The 15,753-nt window shown below is 40.6% G+C and overlaps 1 protein-coding gene across 2 annotated transcripts in view; it reads right to left on the bottom strand.

The window, feature by feature from the left end:
• P2RX5 (purinergic receptor P2X 5) overlaps positions 1-15,753 on the bottom strand; it is a 103,459-nt gene that overhangs the window by 9,853 nt on the left and 77,853 nt on the right. For both annotated transcript variants that reach the window (XM_089693677.1, XM_089693676.1), the window contains exons 5-9: positions 15,263-15,359; positions 11,560-11,640; positions 8,850-8,988; positions 5,678-5,814; positions 488-581 (exon numbers count right to left, since the gene is read on the bottom strand). In XM_089693677.1, coding sequence (XP_089549803.1) covers positions 488-581; positions 5,678-5,814; positions 8,850-8,988; positions 11,560-11,640; positions 15,263-15,359 — 548 coding nt within the window. The remainder of the gene's footprint in view (positions 1-487; positions 582-5,677; positions 5,815-8,849; positions 8,989-11,559; positions 11,641-15,262; positions 15,360-15,753) is intronic.

Here is a 15,753-nt window from a genome sequence, read left to right on the forward strand (position 1 = left end):
GCATGTGCTTGCCTTCATGGGGATGCATAGGTATTCTGTGGGGGCTGCGTTGGTCCCAGGCAGTCCCATTCATGTCAATTGGGATGCAGCGGCTGAATAGACACAGCAGCTGCTCCCAATTTAACAGTCGTGTGGATGTGGGTGTGTGAGCAGTGAGCAACTGAGGATCTACATCCCACATGGCTGTCAGATTGGGAGCAGTGAATGCATCCCCACTGACATGAATGAGACTACCTGCACGGGGATGCACAGAATACCTATGCATCCCCATGTGGGCAAGCACAGGCGAACTCTTAAGTATACCTATGTGAAGGAGGACTTATTAAATAAGACAGATGATATTGGAAGCCTCATTTATCACAAAGGTAATAGGAAGGAACTGAAAAATAATCTGAAACAGCAGATAATGACCTGGAACATTTGGAAAGTTGCAACAATGCATAAACAGTGTATAATATCATTATATGTACTATTTAAATCTTTGTACCTTTCCATTCACCATGATGTCAAAACGAATGCCATATGCTTTTATCAGTGTCCTGTAGTCTGTCTCATTCACATCACGATAATATTTGGCATATCTTAAAGAAAATATGTTATTAAAAACACATAATGACCAGCCACCTAAAAGTCAGATTGTACAAAAGGCACTTTTCTATGAAAATTTATCCATTTAAAGTTAGTATAGCAGCATTAAGGTCTAAAGCCCCATACACACAGGCTGAATATCAGCCAAAATCGACCTGTACAATAGATCCCGGATGACATTTGGTCCGTGTGTACAATCTCATGGCTGGCTTCTGTCGAACGAGCTTGCTGAAAAATCAGCAGCCAATTGCCTGCGAGAGCCGACCTTTGTGTTCTGGTGGGGGAGAGGTCCCCCTAACAGAACACAATAACTCAGCAGGGAGATCGCAGTACTAAAATCACATCATTAGTACAGCGACCTCCTCCTGAGATCCTCACCTGAGATCCTCACCTGTACCAGGCTTTACATTTCTCTAAGGCTACTTTCACACTAGCTTTGTCAGCAGGCGTCAGACAGGCGTTTGGGAAGCGTTTTTAACACTTCCCAAACGCCTATGAAAATCCTGCACATGGCAGCACACAGTGCTGTTCACAGGGAAGCATTAGCGTCGCTTCGCGGCAAAACTGACGCCTCGTGTCGAGTCAGGGGGAGTTAAAGCCTTCCATTCAAGTCTATGGTGCCGCTCTGCAAATACCTGGCAGGCATTTACGGTGCGGTTGCAACGCGACACGGTTGCGGAGCGTTACTACCGTTTAACTTCATTATAGGCGTTTGTGGTGCAGTTTTAACACTTGGCAAACGCCTATCAACCGCCTCAAAGATGCGCATAGGGCATTTTGGGAGCGTTTGAGGAGTGTTAAAAACGCTTCCCAAATGCCTGTCTAATGCCTGTCAAACGCTATAGGGGCGTTTGGCAAGAGCTAGAAATAAAGTCAAGTGTGAACGAGCCCTAAGGTGCAATAAAAGTGTAGTTATCCATTGGGATTAATTTACTAAAACAGGTGCACTCAGAATCTGATGCAGCTGTACATACCAGCCAATCAGCTTCTAACTTCAACTTGTTCAATTAAGCTTTAGCAATAAAACCCAGAAGCTGATTGGTTTCTGTGCAGAGCTGCACCAGATTTTGCACCATGAAGCTTTAGTAAATAACCCCCATTGTGTTTAAGTTGAGTGCAGCTATTCTTCAATTAATATTCATTTAAAATTGTTATTAAAAATTAATGAGGATTTACCTAGCATAGTAAGATATCTTTCTGTTTGTAAAAAAAACAGTTATAGTTATATATTTTAATGTATGTTTTATGATAATAAGTCAATAAAATTGCCACATTTACAAAAAGATTTTAACTCTGTTGTCCTGATTCTTCTTTTGTCAAAACATCCTCCATTCAATATTGAAAATATGAATGAATTGTTCTTATTCGTATTAAACCGTTTTTTTCACTTTGCCCTAAAGGTAAGCCTATATTAAGCCTTACCTGTGAGTGCCTTGGAAATGTGCTGTTTAGAAGATATTCACATTGGATCAAGCTGATGATGTCACTGACGCATGCACAGTACATACATTGCGTGTGCCATGATTGCAGTGAGCTTCGTGCTGTGATGGTGACTCCCATTCTCATGCACAGGATTGATGTCATCACGGCCTGCCCATTTAGGTGGCCGGAGAGTGCTAACCCAGAAAGACTGAGCAAAGAGAGAAGCACCAGGAGTGGTGACAGCTCAGCTCTGGAGGCAATGGTGTCCTGAGGCAGGTGCGGTCCGCATCGGGTGACACCGACCGCACGGGGTGACACCGGACCTGCTCCACAAAAAGGTAAGTTGTAAAGCAAGCCGACGATCCCAGCAGGATGGATCCGATCCATCCTGCGGGGATCGTCGGCTTTCTTTACAACTTACCTTTCCTTGGAGCAGGTCCAGTGTCACCCCGTACAGGTTGCATGCCGACGATCCTATACGGGGTGACACCGGACCCGCTCCAAGAAAAGGTAAGATGTAAAGAAAGCTGGCGATCCCTGCAGGATGTAATGGATCTGTGGATTGAGCATAATGGAGTCCGATCCATTATGCTCAATCCGCAGATCCGGTCCATTCTGCGGGGATCATCGGAGGGGGTGTCACCAAGTGTTACCGCACCGGGTGACACCAACCCTAGGGACGCCTCTGTCTGGAGGGCTCCATTTGAGAGGTAAGTCTATTATAATGAGTTAGTATCAGGTACATACCATCATATTATGACATGAACCTGCAGGGTGGGGGGGCAGTTTTAAAGATATTTTGGCTTAATTCAATACTGCTTTAAGCTCCATGCACACTGGCTTTAAAAAAAGCAAATTTTGACTGTTTTTTGAAGTAGCGTTTAGAAGCTTTTAGCAGTTTCTTTCTGCCACAAAAACACTCTCAAAAACGCAAAACAGAAATGTTTATTTTGCCTCTAAACACTGAGCTTAAAAAAGCCTCTAAACTACCTATTGTGGATGGACACCTGGGATAGCATTAGTTGCTTCTACAGGCAAAACGCTAAACTCCTCTAGGAGCAGCATTGCATGCAGTGTTTTTTAAACCCCGGCCACATCAAAGCCAATTGTGAAATTGTGCGTCTTACAGTAAAGTTGCACGATTTCAAAGTCAGGTGACTTGCTGATTTGAGGTGCAATTTGCAAGACATCTGACACAGATGTCTATGCAAATCGCACCAAAAGTAGTGCATGTACTACTTTAGAAATCGGTGCGGCTCTGACCAAGTTGGAACTGCATCGATATTACCACCCTAATAGCGGACAATAGGGTGTGACTTGGCATATGATTTGCAAGTCGCATGGCATGAAAATTGCATGCCAAGTCGCACCCAATGTGACCGGGTGTTAAGACAGAGTGCAAGGAGCCTTAAAGTGTATCTCAAGCCAAAGCTTTGATGCTAGAGAAGGGTACCCGAGCACACCCACTGTAGACTCCTTGCTGCCTCTCACATACAGAAATGCAAAAAAAAAAATGGCAACAGTATGAAGTTTCTCACAGCCACCGATCAAATTTAAAGTTGCCAAGGAAGTCTGAACATTCTTGGCAGTTGAACAGTACAATCTTCAGAAACTTCAGATTAAAAAGAGCCTGTAAATTCCCTAGAAAAACCCCCAAGTGGCTGGTTCCTGCAAAAGAAGAAGTATTATACTGACCTCTCCAGTGGCCTGTGTCTCCTATCTACTCTGTTCTAATGCTGCAGCCTCAGTTGGACTCTTCAATATATAACATTTTTGGTATTGTTATTTGCGTAGTGTCAGGACACCTATACAGTGACAGAGTTTAGAGGGTTTGATGGAGGCTGCAACACTAGAATGGAGTAAAGCTAGGAGACATGGGCCACCAGAGAGGTGAGTATAATACTTCTTACATTGCAGAAACCTGTTGCTTGGATTTTTTTAGGAGACCAACCTGGCCTGGAGAAAGTTCACTGTCGACTGACGTCACTCAGCTGGTCCAGGATCTGAAAAGATCCCGATCATATAGTCAGGATCCACCTAGAATCCTGGACCAGCACCTGGCTCAACCTTTTAGCGATCCACCGAAAGTCTGAGCCAGCCCCTCCCGATTCTTCCACAGCCCAGCACTCCAGTGAACGCTGGAGGGGTAGAGTAGAGAGCTGGTGGCTGACAGTCACAACTCTCCTCTGAGCAGAGGGGAGAACTGAGCAATCACTGGTGTTTGATTGCTCCATTCTCACTGCAGAGCTAGCAGGGGATACATTTATTTTTTTAAAGTCCATATTTCTCTATTTAGGTAAAAAAGGTCTTTGGTTGCTTAGCTTTTGGATATCATTAATAGCGATTTTGTTGACTATCAATATCACTTTTGTTTGAACTGACCCTCTTACTGGAGGAGATACAGCATATGACATCAGTAAATGTAATGCAACCTAATGGTAGACAATTTTTTATGTAAATCGTTCAGTTGCCAAAGTGATACACTGAGGCAATCCAAACACCTCACATAGAAATGATACATTGTATATATCCACACAACAAATGTATATACAACTAGGTGCAACTGTGACCGGATTTGATTTTTTATGCGTTTTTCATGATACATGCATTTTTTCAGCTCAGGGATGCTGGTTGTTAACAACCAGTGGACTCATTCCTAATGTCAACTAGGTACTCCTACAGCAGAATGTAAACAAAGGAGCTCGTCATTAAAAATAAAAAATGCTGTATTGGTCCCCCAACAATCCTTACTAGGCCCACTGGGGACTCCACACCCCAAACAAACCACAAAAAAAGGCGTGAGGTCCCCCCCCTAAATACATACCAGACCCTTATCTGAGCATGCAGTCTAGCAGGCCAGGAAGGATGGGGGGGAGTGGGGGGATGAGGAGGTTGTCCCCTCCTGCACCATACCAAGCCACATGCCCTCAACATGGGGCGGTGGTCCTTTGTCAGGAGGGAGGGGACCCCAGGGTGCATGCTCCGATAAAGGTTTGGTATGCATTTTGCCATGAGGTCTCTATTAAAATCTGTACCAGGCCAGGCCATCAAAAGGGCCTGGTATGGGTTGCGGGGGAACCCCCAAGCATTTTTTATTAATAACAGGCTCCTTTGTTTACATCCAGCTGTAAGCCAGGAATCCCCAGCTGACAGAAGGTATGAGTCAGTCACTGGTTGTTAGGACACTGGTGGGTGCCAACCAGGGGCAGACTGACCATTTGGAAACTTGGCACTGCCCAAGGGCCCGGGGTCAGTAGGGGGCCCCAAGAGATGCCCCTGGTACCTTTTTCATAGGCTTTTTTGAGTTTGGGCAAGGACACAAGGGCCCCATGATCCCCTATTGCCCAGGGGCCCCATGAGTTGTCAGTCCGCCCCTAGTGCCAGCTCCTTAACAACCTACAAAAACCCTGCAAAAACATACCAAAAATGCACTTACATTTATTTTACATGCATTTCTGGTGCATTTCCATTGAAGTCTATGGGGGCCAAAATCATGCAGAAACCACACCAAAGTAGCACTCGCACTTTTTCCAAAAATGAGATGTTCTGTGCTATTTTGATATGAGTGCACCATAGAGAATAATGTGATTTCCATTATCAAGTCGCATCTGAAATTACACTAGTGTGAACCAGGCTTATAAGTGCAGTAATATGTATGGAGAAATACCTGAAATTGTAGCCAGAGGAGACAGATTTCTCTGTGAACTTATTGTCCAGCCGTGTGAAAGAGTAGCGAGGGTGACATTCAGATGCATCCTTGTCCAGGTTACAATCCCATTCTATCTGAATTCCAATAACACCACCCTGACACAAAATATTTACAACGTTAATAGTTTTCTAACAACTTGTTATATATATATATATAATATATTCTAAATTACAATAATTTTGATTTAAAATGAAACAGTCGTCATGGAAAGAAAATGTCTTAGTACAAAGATGATGTACATTTCCTACACTAACCACAAGAGGGCAAAGAAATCCTATGGCTAATGGCACTCACTGTACAGAATAATTCTGTCATTTATACAGCATGTATTTATTTTTTACAGGTATTTATATACCGCCAACAACTTAAGCAGTGCATTTATTTACTGTACTTTACAGTTCCTGCCCTCAAGGAGCTTACAATCTAAGGTCCCATTTTCACATGAATATACAATACATGTATATATACACATAATAGGGCCAATTTAAACAGGAACCAATTAACTTACCAGCATGTCTTTGGATTTTGAAAAGAAACTGGAGTACCCGGAGGAAACCCAAACATGCACAGGGAGAACACAGTATGTGTATTTATTTTTCTGTCCCGTTATATCCGTTATATCCAGATGATGCATTGATATGTACTTGCACCTTGGAGTTTGTAAGAGACCCCCAAAAGACCCACATTCTGGAAATTGCAAATATTATAAATATTTGTGAAGTGTTCTCTGCAATATCAGAGCTTGAAGTGAATGTAAACCCTAGCACTGATCTTCTCTTATTTACTCACCTTTGATCTTTTAAATAAAGTTCCTGCTTTCTCTGTCTCTGCTGCACGTATATGAGTTAACATTATTCCCAATTCTGTTCTGTTGACTAGACAACACCTGCCCCCTATGTTATAGGGACAGGAAAAGTGGGCCAGAGCAAATGAAGTAGCTACTAAGGATCGACAGTAGATAAGCAGAATCTGATATCATCCCTAAGCGTGTATGACCTATCTGTTAGGTCAAGGAAGAAGGTAAGTGCATGATGCACCTAGCCGGTGATGGGAAACACCACAATATAGTCGGCACGGTGGAGTAATGCATATAACTGGTCACCATAATTCAGAGTCACATAACGTTTGTTTAATGTGAGTGGATACTGTAGCGTGTTTAATTTTTAGCTATATAAAATGGTGTTGCACTTTGTTATGTTTTTGCTTTATATTGTATGGATCTTGAGTCTAAAGGTCCAATGGAGGCATAATATGTGGAAGGAACACGTCACGGATCAGAGATTTGGGGACACATATTCCTTATAAAGTATGTTTGGCCTATTATAATTTATAGGTCAATGGTCAAGGTGAGCAGGTAGTGGGCCTGGATGATAATGCAACATATACTGGACTGGACGTTTATTTTTGTTATACATTAATTTTTTGGACCGTCACTTTATATTTTCAAAGCCTATGGTTTTATGTATGAGGAGGTAGCACACCACATTTTTTTCCATTTACCTTATTTTGAGTGTGAGTACATCAGAGCAGTGAGTGCAGCAATCTTCTTCCCTGATATTATTATTATTATTATTGGAACATACCAGCTCATAAGCCTTTACCATTTGCCTTCTCATTGTAGTGCTACCCCCTAGAGGGCCGCTGGATTTTTGGGTCCCCTATTCCTGCAGAGCAAGGCAACACAAATTTTTTTAACTTTCATACAGTCAGAAACCAGTCCATAAGCTTGTTTTTGTTGTTTTATTGAAGGGAAACAATTTAGATGGGGATAAAGGAATATGGTATGCCCAACTTGACTTAGTAAAACAATCAGAGGACAATCTTCCTTCTCTATGTACACAAAAATGCAGATCCTGAACTGTACTCTTTCCAGAAAAACATCAGTCTTTAAAAGATAAATAGCAAAGGTTCCTCTTTTAGAAGCTCTACAGTATATCCCCTGGGTGAAACTCCCAAAGTCTCAATACTTTGCAGAAAATACCAGCCCACCTGGCTGCTTTGTAAAGTGTCCAAGAGCAAGGGATTTAGATTAGCTGTGACACTGTCCCTATGAAAGCATGCAGGATATTGCATCTGGCAGCCTTCCCCCTTGTAGGCCCTGGGGGTGTAGATGTACCCACAATGTTCCTTGAATCCTGCTGCCTTGGTTAAGACAGCTTTTCAGGCCTTCTACTGTGCTAGTCTTCCCATACTAGACAAGAGTGTCTCTTGAATAAGACTATAGAGTAGTGAAAATCTCTTTTTGCAGCTTCTTCTCCTTCTCTCCCCAGCTCCAGCCTGGACACAGAGCCCCCTTCCCCGGGGTCCTCTCCCAGGCCTCACAGTCCTCAGCACTCCATCATCCACCCAACCACAGACCAAACGCAGCTGGCCAGGCTCTTCAATATATATGAGCTCATCTTACCACCCTGCCGGGCCTCCTGCCTGGAGATTGGTCAAACTACCATAAGTATTCAGACCCCTGCCTCTGTACCTCTGTCCATTAGCTTCTAGAAATTTCCATGAACCTCCAGAACCAGGGGGAGGCTCTAGAGGCCTGATATGCAGACCCTTCCAGCCTGACCTTAAGCTGAACCCACAGCAATTACCCAGAATCACTTAACTACTGTGAGTGCCCATTCACATATATGTGGATTAGATGCAGTTTGAAGTGCATCCAATCCACATGACAGGTGAAAAAACATTTTATTCTATGGTGCCTGTTCACATACATCCAGCCTTATCACCATAACCTTTTTTTGTTGGTCCCCAAGCTCTACTCAAAGCCATAGTTTCCATGCACTGTACTGATGATGGACAACAAACCTTCCATGTTTTAAGTCCTGCCAGAATATTAAATATATAGAGAAACAAAATAACACAACTCCACCTTTTGACTATTGTGATACTGTATGGTGCTGCAGTTACAGACTCGCTGAATATAAACAATTCAATGTTTACAATACCCTGTCAGTTAGACAGAGCTAAGGGGGTTTATTTAAAAAGTTGTTGGGTATCCATCCATCAGGAAAAGCTGATTGTAACTACAATTATTAATTAATTCTATTTTTGTAATTTTTGTATTAAAACTTGTGAGTAAATATTGTGAGATCCATTGTTACTATTTATAGGATTACAACATCTGATTTACCTCCAATGCTATATCCTGAAAGTCATTTCCAGACCAAGAGACAATTTTCCCTAGGTGGAAGATGGGGCAATAATGATCCTCTTTGCTGTAGCGACATTTCTTTAGGAAAGAGTCGTCTTTTGTATCAAGTACATTCGTTCTGTGAAATATAACAATTCCAATACAACACATTAGTGTATTTCACTAGGAGTATTACATTATTTGTGTCAGAATATTAAATACATAGAGGTACAAAATAAAAAAACTCCACTTTTTGACTAATGTGATGCTGTATGGCGGTGCATTTGAACTGTCAACTTTGTTAATGGTATTTATTTTCTCTCAAGTTCCATTAAGGTTGGTAAATGCATTTGAATTATTTTAAATCCTCTCCTGGTAGAAAATAAACACTTTTTTCAAGCAACTACATTTATGGCTTTCTACTTATAATATGTTTTTTTTCTGTTTAGCTAATCTTTGATTCTGTCACTGTTACCATCACCATAAATCTGCTTCAGAAGAATTCTGCCATGATAGAAATATACACCGGACCTTATTGATGAAAATGGAAAAGAGCAGGGAGAAATTACTATGATGGTACATTTGCAATGGGGGCTTGCATGGGCTTGATTATACACACACCCGGCAGTCATGATCCCCCTACTGATCTCCTACAGTGTACACTTGGAGTCTCAATGTGTGGTGTGCAGAAAACATATGTATAAGTTTTTCTGGTGTACATTCCAATAAGGTTCACTAAACAATGGGGGTTATATTACTAAATCTGGAGAGTGCAAATTCTGGCACAGCTCTGCATAGCAATCAGCTTCCAGGTTTTATTTCCAAAGCTTAATTGGACAAGCTGAAATTAGAAGCTGATTGGCTCCCATGCACAGTTGCACCAGATTCTAAATGGACATTACATTTTAATATGTGGCAAAAAGATCTTTAAAACAAGATTTGTCTGACCTCTCTAGCTGCTTTCACTGTGAAACAATTCATCTACAAAGATTTTCAAAGATCACAGAGACCAAAGTTGGATTCCAGTGGTTTTCTAACAGCTTAGGACCCTGGTGTCCAACACGTGGCCTTCTGGCTCCCTGTGTCTGTCTCACAGTATCTGGGGGTGAGTTCACCACCTGTTGGTCACATGCTGACCTTGTAGACCTGCAGCAGGCTTCTGGATGCTGAAACATACTCTGTATTTCAGCATCTAGTACTGAAACAGACAGTACTGTCAGGGGAGGGTTGTACCAGAGGTCCTGGCTGGATATGGGGCTAAAAAACACTGCCACAGATCACCAATGCACGGGGGGGTGTTAAAAAAAACTGCAACTGGGGATGTTGATAACCAATAATAACCAATAGGGAGGATGGGGTTAAAAACACCACCAATGTGGGGGGAGGTAGTGACCACCAATATAGTGGGGGGGGGGGGCGTGAGGGCAGTCAAAATAACTACCATTGACCCTACCACTGATGACCAATCCAGGGGAAGGGGAAGGAAGTGGTAAAAACACTGCACTGATCACCAATGTGGCAGGGTTGTGTATTAAAATACACTGCCCACCAATGTTGGGGGTTGATAGTACTGCCACAGACACCAGTGCTGGGGGAAGTATAATGCTTGACACTGGCATCAATGAGGACTTCAACTTTCTTTTCAGTGTGGATTGTGGTGCGCTGCAAAAAATGTAACAGGTCAGTTTCATGTGTTAAAGTGAGTTACAGCCTATTCATTTTGAAAGGGGTGACGAACTCAACACACTGAACCTCAATGCATGAAAACACACTGCTATTGTGCCTCCGTTTGCCATATGAGGTTGTCCACCACTTGCTTAGAAGACATTAGAAGGCTGATAGGCTGTTATTTCACTGCCTTCATTGTGAAATTTGAAGATGAATTTATCCACAGTGCTTATAGCAGGAGACATTAATAAGGACCAGTTTCAATATTTCTTTAGAATATCCAAACACTTTTGTGTGCATATTTTGGGCACATGTTCTCTTTAAGCCTCTGTCCTTAAATGGAAAAAAAAGTGAAAGTAGTAAAACTGCACACTAGTAAACCAAATATATGTACACCAAGCAAGCAAAAAGCACTGAAAGCACAACGCTAAAGCAAAGAATGTGCAGTATTTATCATTGGAGTCTCCAGTCACAAGCAGCAGTGCATGACATTGTGTACGCGTGCTTGCAGCTCATGTATACTATGTTACGCATGATATGCATGGCAGAGATTTGGATACTGACGTCTACACTCCTAGCAAAACCACATCTGGTAGTGAATGTTCCATATGTACACATTAACATATGTGCACATGTCCATGCACATCAGAAGTACAGGACATAGGTGCTGTGAGGATAGAACTGAGATACTCAGCATGTTCCACATTGCATCAACATGACCATCTCGTTTAGTAAATCAGTATGCCGTTGCTAACCTCTCTATAATTTCTAGTTGCCTATCTCTCATTCTTATCCTCTGGCTTCACCGATATAGCTGGTAATCTGGCTGCAAAGTTTTAAAGTTGACTATTACAAATACACGAGACCTTGTCATTCAGGTGATCCCATAATTCAAAGAGCCATTGAGATTTAATTTTCAGACTTTTATAGAAACATTCACTTTTGTGTGAATAAACAAATTAACATTAATCAGTGCCAACTATAATTGTTTTAATGCAAACCACATTATAATCATTTAATTTCCTTCCAAAAGAACACTTACTTGGAAAAATTAAACTTTGGAAACCGGATGGAATTTTTAATGTAGACTGTGAAGTTCTCTGCTTTTCCTAGAAGTGGTAGCCTACAAATAAATGGAAGAATACCAAGGAAACAGATCATTAAATACATTCTGATATGTAGTCAAAATAATTGTGTTCAGCATTAATACAGATCTGGTGTTCTAGTGGAAATCTATAGAGTGCCATTTATGAGAAATGTACAGGTTAATGGTGGGTTGATTTATAAAAGCTGTAGAAAAACAAATGGGAAAAACAGAGGTACAATTGCCCAACAGAACATAGACTTACTTTATCTAAAAACATATAGAAGAAATGTGTTACTATTCTTTTCTCTAGTTTAAAAAAAAACACCTCTGGATACAAATATTGTCTAAATACCAGAGGCATGTGCATTCTTGAATTTTGTTGTTCTATGTGTATTTCTTTCAGATCTGTGTTGTACTCCAGCAGAAACAACTCCTGTACTTTGGACCTGTGCAGGAGCTTCTTGTAATAGACTGGTCACTGCTGCTCTCCCTACTTGTGCAGGATGATTGGTCTTGTATCCGCCCGCCTGCTGTTATTTGCAGGCACCCTGTAGAGGGTGAAGCTGCTGGGACCCTCCCACAGCTCTGCCATCTATACAGGCCAGGCTATGTATACAAGTTGTAATAATATAGGGGTTGAAAAGCATTTGGTACATGAAAAAAGGATGTATATCTTTTGTGGCTACCGAGGAATATATTTAAAGTGTTGGTTCACCTTTACAATAAAATTGCCCATGCATTCCAACATCTCCAGAACACTTAAAATACACTGCACAGGTTTTGAATAAGAAGCTGTTTTCTTAAAGCGGTATTAAATCCAAACTAAAAATGTATTATATTGCAGCTTATCAAACATTACATGTGGTGGCTGCATCAGTTTTGTTTTCTATGGCTTTTTCTTCTCTCTTTTCACCTGGTAATCTGACCAGTAACACACCTTCGGTATTAGTGAGACACCAATCTATATATACCCTTATCCTTTTTAAACCATCAAAAAGTCAATACTTCCTCCCTAGAACGTGCAATAATATATATAAAACCTTCTTGTGAATTAAAAAAATTAATTAAATGAAATAAATAAATTAATTTTAAACATATAGTGTACAATAAAGTCTAACTGATCAAAGAAATGTCCAAAAAGAAAGTCTAAAATAGTGTCCACAAAGATCCCAAAATTTTCCACTCTTTTCATCCAATAATCCAATCAGACGAAGTCCAGAGGTGACGAGACGCGTTGGGGGAGTGGCGTCAAGGCGTGCGTACGTCGCCGCGGCCATTTTGTTGGTTATCTAAACATGGTTTTCTATAGTGTTTGATAGAAATAGCTTGGAACCATGTCTGGAGCTGATATTTTTGAATTTTAATGTAAGTGATGAATAAAAAAGTTATCCCTATGCTTTGAATACTAGTCCTGAGACCCTTCTTATCTTTCTGAGGACCTTGGAAAAACCTCTTTGAAGAGAATGTGGAGGAATATTGTTCCATAATATTGTCTGAGCATTTCAATACTCATAGAGGGTAATAGTATTTAGTACTACTGTGTGTTGGTTGATGGTAGACACTGAATTGCAGTGATCACAGAGTGTTCACAGTTTGATTTGTGTGATTATATGCACTATAAGAAAATAATTTGGATTTGAACAATTTATTTATTTATTTCATTTAATATATAATATATATATATATATATATATTTTTTTTTTCCCTTCTTGGTTGCACAAAAGTTTTTTGAAGTGTATTGTGGTTGCACAGGGTGATTATTGCTATTTATTAAGGTAATGCACTAGATATTATTTTTTTACTTCAAGGTGCGTTTTGGATGAAATAGGAGTCAATCCTTTTATTGGATGAAAAGAGTAGAAAATTTTGGGATCTTTGTGGACACTATTTTGGACTTTCTTTTTGGACATTTCTTTGATCAGTTGGACTTTATTGTACACTATATGTTTAAAATTAATTAATTAATTTATTTCATTTAATTTATTTTTTTAATTCACAAAAAGGTTTTATAAATATTAGTGAGACACCACTCAGGAGGAATGAGCCAGGACATAGCAGCCAGCAGCATGTCAATCTGGGGATGGGGGGGGTAATGTTAAATATACTAGCAGATTTAAATACAAATAATAAATTGAAGTCAAACTCCAGCTCACACTTTGTAATCAGGTACATCAAAAAATGTTTTCCTTTTAGGATAAAGGTTTTTCATGAATAAATAAAAGCTGATAGTTTTTATCCCTCTCTGTCAGTGGTAAATTGATGGCTTCATCCAAGAAAGCTGATGCTTTCTGCTGTAGAGTTTGAGATTCTAAAAGACAGAAGAGTTGCTGGCTGAATCACCAGATGAAAATAGAAGAAAGAAAGCCGATGTAGCAACCTCCTAGATAGGCGTTAGGTTTAGATAGGCAGCTTTAGTTTGGATTTTGATAGGTAAATTTAGTTATCACACTGTAGTCAGTGTGTTTGTAATTTGTTGTTAGGTAAAAACATATCTGGTACACTGCATCAGTGATGCCTTGTTCTGCTAGTTAGATCTGTTCTATGCGATCTACTGCTAGGCTGCTAGCTCCCTCTGCATCTAGTAGGTTTGAAAAGTTTCTAGATCATAGGTGTGGTGATATGCAAATGACAGAATGAATATTGATACAGCCCCAGTCTATCCCAGAGAGATTGGCTCTGATGGAATGCTGGGTAGCTGTACATATTCAGAGAGCACACTGGGCTTATCCATCTAGGATTTGTCCAGACTGGGAGAGGGCACTTTTCCCTGCCAGGCATCTGCTGCCATGAGACCTCAGATGGGCAACCTGCGGGCCTAAATGCTGGGACCTCAGTTCTGCTATGCTGACTGAGGGGCCATCTACTGAAGATCTGGCCTGGTATCACAGAGGAAGGATTCTAATGGATCTCAGAGACTGAGTGCTGTTTAGCCCTTGGGAAGTCAGCTGCGGGTCTAGCAAAGGGAACACTGTCTGGTGTTCCGAAGCGATTTGTCCACCTGACCTACAGTACTTATTAAAGCAACACTGCTCTAGGGCTCTAAAGAAGTTACTACTACTACTGTTACTAAACCCACAACAGTAAAATCAGTCTGTATATGCAGTAAAGCATGCTTGATATAATCACTGTGGAACCTAAGGGGTTAATCCTATGCATTGTGTAAAAATGCTGTTTGATCCTGTCTTCTCTAATCCTCCCATTCTTCCAGTGTCCCCCTCTTATCTCCTGATAAGACATATTGTGTGGAGTCACTCTGCATATGCTCAGTTTGGTGTGTATTGCTAGAGAGTTTTTTTTATTCTTGGGAGAGGTATGTGATCAGCACAGAGCCAATCAGCACTGTCCTAGAGCAAAATGAAAATTCCTCCTACAAGCTGTAACCAGTGCTCTGCTGAACAGTGCTAGAAGTCACAAGACTGCTCTAACTTCTGATGAGAAAAGGTATTTAGCAGTTTATATTTACTAAAGTAATTGCATTTCCATGTTCTGTGTACTGTGGGAGACCAGATAGAGTGAATGCAGGGTCCTCACTGAGTTTCTAGCTAGGTAAATGGGTATTTGTTCTTGAAGTATTTCACCCACAGTAGTTTTTGGGTGGACTGACTCTTTACAAGGATCCTCCATATCCAACACTTAAAGTTCATGCAAAAAAACTTACCTTAACTTCTGCTTCTTTTCCAAGGGGCACCATGCAAATATTTCACAAGTTCCAGTTGTGTTTTCTTCTCCATTTAGGCAGCGGCCAGTCTTTACCCCTGCAATGATAATTATTTTGATCAGAAGAATACTCAAGATCAGTACATATTTACTATAAATTGTACATATACAGAGAACGTTTTGATTGCTACCTATAGCTTTAAAACTTAATTTCAGTCATATATAAAAAACTTTCATAAAAGAGAACTTATAATGTATTCAACTCCATGCACATTAGTGGGGTTTTTTAAGGTAAAAAAAAGTTACCAAAAACCACTTGTAATAGCGTTTTAGTAGCATTTAGGAGTGTCAGCGTTTTATTAATGTTTTTACAGTACAGGAACAAAATAAGCCTTGAAAAAGGCTTTTAGGAGCATTTTTGTAGTGTTTAGGAGCATTCAGCGTTTTTTTCCGCTGGGAAAACGTTCCCAAAAACTCTGCAAAAACAATTTT

Source organism: Staurois parvus, unplaced genomic scaffold (assembly GCF_062004578.1).
Source record: "Staurois parvus isolate SC_StPar_1 unplaced genomic scaffold, SC_StPar_1.0 ptg000635l, whole genome shotgun sequence".
NCBI lineage: Eukaryota > Metazoa > Chordata > Amphibia > Anura > Ranidae > Staurois > Staurois parvus.